This window comes from Hippocampus comes, unplaced genomic scaffold (assembly GCF_001891065.2).
Source record: "Hippocampus comes isolate QL1 unplaced genomic scaffold, H_comes_QL1_v1.1 scaffold100, whole genome shotgun sequence".
Lineage (NCBI taxonomy): Eukaryota > Metazoa > Chordata > Actinopteri > Syngnathiformes > Syngnathidae > Hippocampus > Hippocampus comes.
In genome coordinates this window covers 1,204,783-1,214,321 of record NW_017805282.1, presented here as the reverse complement: position 1 = coordinate 1,214,321, position 9,539 = coordinate 1,204,783, and the positions used below count along the sequence as shown (strand labels likewise).

The 9,539-nt window shown below is 47.7% G+C and overlaps 1 protein-coding gene and 1 long non-coding RNA gene across 2 annotated transcripts in view; one reads left to right on the top strand and one right to left on the bottom strand.

Moving 5' to 3' along the window:
* Positions 1–3,358: 3,358 nt before the first annotated feature.
* On the top strand, positions 3,359–3,918 carry LOC109516773 (uncharacterized). Its single transcript, XR_002168411.1, has 2 exons — positions 3,359–3,443; positions 3,641–3,918. It is a non-coding gene; the product is annotated as an uncharacterized LOC109516773 (long non-coding RNA).
* The window catches only part of gpatch2 (G patch domain containing 2), an 8,966-nt gene continuing 3,162 nt past the window's right edge, over positions 3,736–9,539 (bottom strand). The window contains exons 4-11 of the mRNA XM_019871554.1: positions 9,062–9,284; positions 8,273–8,337; positions 7,986–8,177; positions 6,523–6,619; positions 6,403–6,442; positions 5,376–5,440; positions 5,208–5,296; positions 3,736–4,502 (exon numbers count right to left, since the gene is read on the bottom strand). Of these exons, the coding sequence (XP_019727113.1) occupies positions 4,333–4,502; positions 5,208–5,296; positions 5,376–5,440; positions 6,403–6,442; positions 6,523–6,619; positions 7,986–8,177; positions 8,273–8,337; positions 9,062–9,284 (941 nt within the window). The 3' untranslated portion in view covers positions 3,736–4,332. The remainder of the gene's footprint in view (positions 4,503–5,207; positions 5,297–5,375; positions 5,441–6,402; positions 6,443–6,522; positions 6,620–7,985; positions 8,178–8,272; positions 8,338–9,061; positions 9,285–9,539) is intronic.

Here is a 9,539-nt window from a genome sequence, read left to right as displayed (position 1 = left end):
TTGCCCCTCCTGCTCCCACGTCTGCAGTCAGTCAGTCTCAAGGACAAACGCTTCAGTCTCCCCGCCGCCGGGGGCTCTGTGGCTCGGCGATGCCGCAGACACACACACACGCGCACACAAACACGTCAATACACACTCGCCTGCATGGCGTTTCGCTCTGCTCGGGGGGGGGGGTGGGGTGGGGGTGGGGCGGGGGGTCACCTACCTGCCTGCTTGGACAGCTCACAGGGGAATCCTGAAAGTCAAGATGCAAAGTGCGTCCGGGAGAATAGAGGACACGCAACCCTCCCGTTTTCTCATCAAGGCGAGACTCTTCCAGTCGCAACGGGAGACGGTGAGGAAGGGATGGGAGAGCGGGAATGTCAGAGGAGAGAATGGGAGGAGGATGGGAGAGGAAGAACATGTGAAATGGAGGAAGATGAGAATAGGCAAGGGGAAATTGTCATATGTGTTATGTATTATTAAATGTGAAATAACTCTGGTGCGTGGAAATGGTTGCATAAACATTTTTGGAGTTTTTTGCTCATGACCTTGAAAACACGGTAATCCAATGCTTGATCACACTTCACATTGCAGTGTCGCGGCTTTTCCTGTTAATCACATTCATATTTTGTGTTGACATATGTTCCCAATGTGATTTAAGTGAGTTTAAATAAGCTTCGATGTGATTATAGCGTGTGGGAAGGCGAGTAGACGGCTTCGACGACAAAGCACGTGTTTTGAAGTTCGTCGAAAGCAGCCGTGCGAGCGCAAAGCCCCGTCCGCACAAATGGCTGCCCTATTGGACTGCTTTTTGAAAAAAATACAATTGTATACCTCAACTCAGGGAATGCCAGGAGTGCAAGAAATGAAAAGGAATCGACGCTGAGAATCATTCATGCTTTTGGTTTGTTGTGATCTGGCACGCGTGTGTGGTCGGCACGCTTGAGATCCGTTCAGTCGGTCACAAAATTTGGGCTGCGCAGATGCTTGCTTTGCTTGATCGCAGCAAACGATCGAGATAGCTGCAGATCGCAATTGCGCCCGGACAACAACTGATGTGAAGAGCGGCGGAGGGGTGACCCAGGCCAGATGCGCTGTCGGCAAAATCAGGAAAACTGAAAATGGAACAGGACGGCCCGGTGGTCCACTGTTTAGCGCGTCGACCTCACAGTGCAGAGGTAACGGGTTCAATTCCAGCTCCGGCCTCCCTATGTGGAGTTTGCATGTTCTCCCCGGGCCTGCGTGGGTTTTCTCTGGGTACTCCGGTTTCCTCCCACATACCAAAAATATGCATGGCAGGCTGACTGAACATTCTAAATCAAGGGTATCAAACTCATTTTTCGCGCGGGCCACATTTTAGTGACAGTATCCCCTGGAGGGCCATTTTGACTGAAACCATTGAAAGAAGTCAAGAATAACGGTTGATTCGGCTATTGTTGAAGTTACTATCATGAGGGGTTTGGTAATAAGAAAATGCTTGGAATATATCTTTTATATATTACATATGAGAATTAAAAAACAGTTGGTAGACATTTTAGAAAGGATCATGGAAGTTGACATGTTTGAGCGGCTTTCGTGGGCCATATAAAATGATGTGGCGGGCAAAATCTGGCCCCCGGGCCTCGAGTTTGACACACATGCTCGAAATTGTCCCTAGGTGTGAGCGTGGATGGTTGTTGGGTCTCTGTGTGCCCTGCGATTGGCTGGCAACCGGTTCAGGGTGTTTCCTGCCTGCTGCCCGAACGCGGCTGTGATAGGCTCCAGCATAAAGGGGATCGGAAAATGGATGGATGGATGAAAATGAAACAGTCGGTTGCTGTGTCTCTGCAAATGAGGGCGACATTGTTCCCCGTCTTTGCACTTTGTCAACAATTATTTTCAAACATGTATCACGTCTGAAGAAACAAAATGTCTAAATTCACTTTCTGGGGTCATTAGTGTCGTACAGTTGTCAGTGTACTAAGAATCAGCGTCATCCTCCGCTTGGTGTCAAGTCACTTTATTGGCCCTCTCCTGTACAAATGAACGTCATCATCTTACAGGTCAGGATCACAGAGTCACACGAAACAAAAAAAACTAAGTTTAAAAAAAAAAAAAAACATTCATTCAAAGGAATACACAAAACAAAAATAAGATTAGAATCCTTAAATCTTCTCTTGATTTCCATGGTCATCCAGTGCACATCCTTGTAGGTACGTTACAAGTTTAAAACGATTTAAGTCAGCCACTTGTTCTTTATTATTATTCTTCTTTTACTTTATGGGAAGCCAATTTCCAAACCTTTACACTGCGGAACATTAAAATTAGTGACACGTCAACAACGACCATCATTGAAACCGTTGAATGTACAGAATTTTCACGACGATAGGGCGCACTTAAATGGACGGGGCGACTACGGTAATCGATCCACCGGGTTCTAAAATCTGTGAATGTTGCAGCGTGACGGCGGCGGTGTGAAAGGAAAGGCGGACGTAACGGAAGATGGCACGCGGACGTTGAATGGCAAGGATGGGCGTGAAAGAGGATGCTCAAGGCACGCCCACTAGTAGGTGGCTATAATCGGACCCCCCGGCACCTATGAAGAGACACGCCTACGAAGAACAGTTCAAATTTGCACGACTGTCTGTGTCTTATGTGTCGTGTTTTGTTATTTTGACTTCAAGATGGCACCGCGAGAGTGGCTGCCTTTCCAGCAGCTCCTCTATTTTGTTCTTCGACTTTCTTTCATAACTTTGCTGCTGTGAATTGGGAATTTCTCCATTGCGAGACGAATAAAAGTTTTCTTATCTTAAACTTCAAGGGATCAGTTACGCGGAGGAACATGGCAATTAACTTATTCGGTACCAGCCAATTCCAGACCAAGTCTGAAAAGACGTTTAAAAACGTCTTTGGGAGTAAATGAGTTCAACAGCCGCGAGAGAATTTAAGATAAACGAATCCATGCTTCGCAAGTAGAAGAAGCAGGAGACGAAGCTGAGTCCCCGCGGAAACAAGGCGAGGTGGCCCGAGCTGGAACACCAAGTCGAGCAATGGCTTCACGGTCCCAAAGAACAGCCGGGAAAACCGTCTCGACGGTCGCCATTCGACTGAGGGCAAAAACGCTTGGAGAACAAATGAAAATCCAACATTTTCAAGGAGGTCCATCTGGGTGCTTTGGTTTTATGAAACGGCGCCAAATATCCATCTGGAGGACGACTGTGGCGTGGTAACTTCCGGCGGACTACAAAGGAAAAGCTGGCTACCTTCCGTTGCTGCTGCCATAAAAATATTGCCGACAAACCCATCCAGCCCAACCGCATCACCAACATGGACGAGGCGCCGCTCATTTCGACAACCGGGTGAACCACAGTCGAAAAGAAGGGGACCGGCACGGTAGCGATACACACAAGAAGTCTGCTTTTACTGTTGATCTTGGGTGCCATGATAATGGACAAAAACTTGTTTCCATGCCTTAGCCGTCCGTCCTTTAGATGTGTCTTTTTATTTTTAGTAATAACCTTTACAATATTACACTGCTAGGGGGCATTGTTGCCTCAACGAATGGAAATGAGAGCACCGGTTTTGGGGAGTGAGTCAAGTTGTCCTTCTGTGGGTCACGGTGAGCGCTCGCGAAATAAAGGGTTCTACGACCATCATACAAATGGAGTTATTATTCCAGTTAACAAGATGGACTTGTGAATGAGCATTGATCCAAAAATAGTGTGAACACATTGTGAAATAAATAACCACCGAATTCAGTTTTGCTCCCATTGCCTTTTTAAAAACATACGCTAGCGTGCGTGCATGCTAGCAGCTATTTTGGAAGCTAGCATGCATTTTACCAGGCCTCCGTACAATAATGCAGTGTGTCTTGTGTATGAATTAAATACAGAAAGCGCACCCATATCTGACACCGCGCCTTTTAAGACAGTGCACCGTATGGTCGTGAAAATACGGTAAAAAAAAAAAAAAATCATTTAAATTTGTCCCAAAGAGCTGCACATACGTTACCTTGAAGAACAAAACAAAACACGCAGATGTTTTTTTTTTTCCTCGAGATGAAGACAACATGGAGTGATGCGCATCCATCCACACGTTATAACTTCACCTCGTGACACTACGAGAAATCTTGACGTAAGCTCCAGATTGCGCGCAACAATTTCACTGACCTGCGCAGTCCAAGCTGGAGTTCATCAGTGGCTCAACTTTTCTGGTGGCCTGAACGCTTGTTTGATGAGGCAGAAAAGGTCGTAAGATCTCAGTCTTGGCTTCGGGTCACTTCCAACTCCCCAATATGGGAAATCAAGTATTCGTCACGCAGATTTCCCCCCCGCAGCTTTGATGTCACACAACGAGTTGGCTCGTCGGCGATCAGTTGAAACCCAACCCCGTGCCTTTCGGTCTCTGAAGGGCCCGGATGGGCTCGGTGATGCCCCGCCCCTCGGGACCCAGGCCCACACCCGGAGTCCATCCCATGCTCTGCAACATGCGGTTGCCCAGGTTGGTGTCGGGAATAGGCAGCGCGCTCTCGCCCACCACAGCTGAAACGAAGGGGACGGCGAGTGGACACAACAGTGCGATTAACGATGGATTTGCTCTCCGGCTGGAATGTAACAGAGTCAAGAAATTCACATTCTCACGTTCGATGTGAGAACATGGAGAGGTAGCTCAAAGTTTTACAAATCTAAAGGAAACAGAAGAGTTGAATTCATTTGTGATATCAATTATATTTCACTGCGCACACTAAACATTCAAACGTGATCTTATTAGCGACACCAAAGGAGGAAGTGTACAACAAATTGTGACACAAAGAGGAAAGTGTGTCCGCCCTGAAGAGATTGTGGTCACTTTGTTCCATCTCTTCCTGGAAGTCGAGTCGCGACAGGGCTACCCATTATGCCTTTTTAATCCTCGCTTTATTTGCACGCAGGGTTAAGCTGCTCTCTCGTTTACACTCTCCAGGGCCAAGTTCCGGGCGGGTCCCGGCCAAAAACTTTTCACATTTGCTCTGACACTCTCAGGCACTCTCTGGCTTTGAGATGTTGGGCAGAGTGGCTGATGAGCTTATCCGACATCTCTTGTGACTGACAGCCGAGTCTGGTCCGGCGGAGCTTCAACTAAGCTCCGCCGGACCAGACTTTTTTGTTTGTGTTTTTAACTCCTAAATGAGAATACACTTTGATTTAGTTTTTCATGGACAGCTGATATGAAAGACAAGATGGGGCGTGAGTTGCGCATTCAAGTACCTGAGGACGCCGTGGACCCGAGGGGGGCTGCCTTCCGCCTCCGCTTGACGTCGCCCATGCACAGGGAGCCCAGGTGGCCGCTCGTCTGTCTGCCAAAACAGGTGAAGAGAGACACATTTTGGAAAGACGAAGCAGATGAGCAATCAGCTACAACTGCGACATCCTCACCTGTTGGCCGTTTTTACCGAGCAGCTCCTACGATGGCCTCGTTCCGTCCGAGGGTCCCAGTGTAACTGAAGCGAGGTGTGGGGGGGGCAATGTTAAGAAATGCCAAATTACACTGAAGACCACTGCATGCAAGCCTTTAACTGTTCCCTTTTTTTCATGATACAGTGAAACTCCTCTACAACGAAATCATGTTTTGCAGCAAGACATTTTTCACAACAGGGGGGTTTTCACTGTAGCAAATTTGATCTCAGATGTACACGCGCACACATGAACAAATGTGTACTCTTCATTTTTATTCCAATAGTGCATAAGTATGAGCATACACTTATTTGACACTTCATATAGTCAGTGTAGAAAGAAAAAAGGGAAATAATTTGTGAAATTTACGATCAGCATTTGCTTTTTCACTTACATCAATTTCTTGGATAATGTATTTTATTTTGCTTCCTTCCAATTTGACCCTCTCTTCCAGCGTCTGAACTTTTTGTCTTAGTTGCTTGACATCCAGAGGTCCGTTTTGTAGCCATTTTAGCAATGCAACGTTCTTGCTGCGTCTGAAACTAACACTAACAAATACTTCCTGGACTACTGCGCATGTGTCAACCAGGGTGGTGGTTGCTGTTGCCGTTTCCAAATGAAGCAGGAGAGGTCGCTGTTGGATTAGACTTCGTTGTAGTGAATCTCGTTGCGAGAAAAAGAGCAGAGAAAAAGATCTCGTATAACGCAACAGAGGGTTTTTACGTTGTATGGGGGGCAGGAAAGTGGGAATGGTGTTAATGCATGAACGATTTTTTTCACACTAGGGGGTATTTTCGCCCATGTAGGTTTCGTTGTAGAAGAGTTTCACTGTATATCAATTCATGGAACAAGGGAGGCAAAGCCAAATATTTTGTTTGTTGAGTATAAAGTAGCAAAGGCTCTTGTAACCTTCTCAATTGGCCTCTGTGTGAAATTCAGAGACAGAAAAATGGCTTCTATTTCATCTCCGATGAATCTATATCTAGCGGCATGTGTCCTCAAGACTCACTTGCCCATGTTCCCTCCTCGAGCTTGAGCTGAACCACGGCCTGTTGAGGGCGAAACTTTAGCGGATGTGACATCAGAGCACCTCTTCGAATCAATCATTTTGAAAAGGAGAGTAACTCACTCGTGACCGTTGTCGAAGGCTTGACTGCTGCCGCCCTGCAGCAGGTCGTTACAGGGCCTCGGGTGCCCGTGGAGTCGGCTGAGCCGGGCCTGGAACCCTGACGGGCAGCAACGATAAATGCATCTCCAAATTGAAATAAAACATTGGAATCTAGTTGTACGCCGGGTAAAACAATGTATTTGTATTTAGCAAAGTGTGCTAACAGGAAGCTCCAAAAACACATGACGAGATGCTGTCATCCTTGTGCAAGTACAATCAGAGAGTTGGCGGATTTGTTGTTGGCGAATGATGTGAGAAGAAAAAAAAATGGGACAGTTGAAATTTCGGGACACATCCTCAGTCGTGCTCCTCTGGCTCATGGAGTGCTTTGGCAATTCACACCTTCACAGGAGGCGGCCAGCGACAGGCTGATCAGACCTGAGCTAATGCCCAATTAGTCATGAGAGTTATCCCATGGCAGACCTTTTCATGCCATACTGAAAGATGATTTCCCCCCATTCTTTCCAATTTCTTCTCCACTGTGCCTCGAAGTTGCTTGAAAGTCAGGGCCAGGTCATCATTCACCAACTCCTACAGCTTTATATCAGCACAGCCAGGCCATTTCAAATGTGGTTTGTGCCCTGGAAGTCTCCGCCCGACTGCAGTTCATGAAGTCTGGATGGTTTCCACCTCCAATATTTGTTCCACCGTTAGTTCTGAGATGGGCGGCCCGACCAAGTGGTTAGTGCGTCGAACGCAAAGTGCAGGGCGGCCCGGTGACCAAGTGGTTAGTGCGTCGACCGCACAATGCAGGGGTTCAATTGCAGCTCCCTGTGAGGAGTTTGCATGTTCTCCCCAGGCCAGCGTGGGTTTTCTCTCTCCCACATTCCAAAAACATGCACGGCAGGCTGATTGAGCACTCTAAATTGTCCCTTGGTGTGAGTTGAGTGTGAGCACGGATGGTTGTTGGACTCTGTGTGCCCTTTGATTGGCTGGCAACCGGTTCAGGGTGTCCCCGCTTACTGCCCGAAGACGGCTAGGATAGGCTCCAGCATCCCCCGCGACCCTTGTGAGGATAAGCGGATCGGAAAATGGATGGATGGATAGTTCTGAGTTTGAGTCTACTTCATCCATGACAGTGGTGTTGTCACGCAAGCTGTGGTTCAACATTAGCTTTGGTTTGTCCCTGGTGCCCCCTACTGGTACAATCAAGCACAGACTCTCACAATTAAATCTACATTCGGTGTTACTCTGCCTTCCGAGTGCTCCATTTGATGTTTTTTTATTTTGTTTTGTTTTTAAACTTTTGAGCTGACAGTAGGTCCATTATTTTCTTTACGTTGCAAAAATTTGAACGGCAACATGACAACGTGTATCAGGCTTCAATCACTGTGCAGCTAACGGACGTGGCAAAACGTAAAACAACCAGTACATTTTTTTTTTTAATGGATGTTATGCTGACATGTGGGGTTATCAGTGCCTACCTCTCCTGGCGTTGGGGCTCATGAGGGGGAAGGAGCCCGTGAGGATGTTGCTGAAGACTGGGTCATTCAGGTCCAGGTCCTCTGCGCAGGCATCGCTCTCCCACCAAGGGATGACACCCGCCACCCCGCAAGCACCCACGCTGCCCGAGCCGGGTTCTCCTTCGCAGAACCAGTCGCTCTGCTCGTCGTCACCTGCAAGTGACATTTGCATATGAACGGCTCCTGAAATGCTATTTTGTTGATGCTAATGTAGTGTGAAGTGAAATATGACCGTGAGGTGAAAGTACCTTGCCGGCCTTCGTCGTTGGTGTAGAGGCCTCCGTCGCTGCTGTTACTCACGCTGCTGGTTTCACTACAGGTACAGAAGGACACAACATTTTGTTTTGGAGATGAAAAGAAAAAATACATTGTGGGATGGATTATGATGGATTTTGATTGTCATTAACTTATTCAAGGCGAGGGCTTTGACCGATTTCCAACATCAACACAATATTGTGTTTCGTGCACCGAACCTACCAAAGGAAAGAAACGGCCGGCTCTCTTCTTACACCAGGAATAAAAAAATTGCTTCTTGCTTTTTCTGTTCATTAGTGATCAGCAGTAGAACATTAGTACAAATACTGGTTTCTGAACAAAAAGCGGAGAAAACCAAAAATCTTTTTCAGTTAATTTGTTCTATCGCGTTTCAGTTAACGTTTTGGATGTACAGGTATGCATTTTTTTTTGTATTGTATCAATGTTATTTTATTTTTATTTATGTATCAAATTATTCTTTCAAAATTCAAATTCTCTCATTGAAATGCATTTATTTGTTTAAACGTTACCATATATTGGTAATGTACTTTTTATCGTCTTTTTTATGAAATTCCAACAATTGTATCATGTATTTCGTGTACTTTTTGACATTCTATTATTTAATTCAACAACTTTTGCATGATGAGTGCACTTCCTGTCCATATGGCGCATGAACTTGTGACCTCCTCAAATCACTCATGTCACTTAGCAACGGTGACAAAATGGCCTCCGGGTGGGACAAGGGGGGGTTGGGGGGGGAGAGAAAAAGTCCAAACACTAACCACCTGTCGCTCATCTCCTCATCAGAGCCCTTGTGCTCCTCCAGCTCCATCTTGTCCTTGCATCCTTCCCCCACAGATGAGACGGGCTCCTCGCTCTCCACCACTACTCCTTCATCGGCAGCCTCCGCCCCCAGCCTGTGGGGGGCCAGCTTCCTCTTCTTCATTCTGTTCTTACTTCCCATCCCCGGGAACGGGCCGCCGCCACAGATTTCCATGACCGCCCGGCCCTCGCCGGGGCTCGGCCGGCTGGGCCCGGCGCCCGCCGCGCGAGCCTTGGGGACGGACGGTGGGGCCGGCATCACTGCGGAGGGGAGGTCCGGTTCGGCTGGGGGATCCACAGCCATGCGCTTGACCTTGCGTCGTCGCCTGAGGCTGCGGGTTCCCTCGGCGGACCCTAGCACGCCCGGGTCGTCCGGCCAAAGAGGCCGCTTGCTCCTACCCACGTCGGATGTCTGCGGCGTGCGGCGGTTGGGGCCCA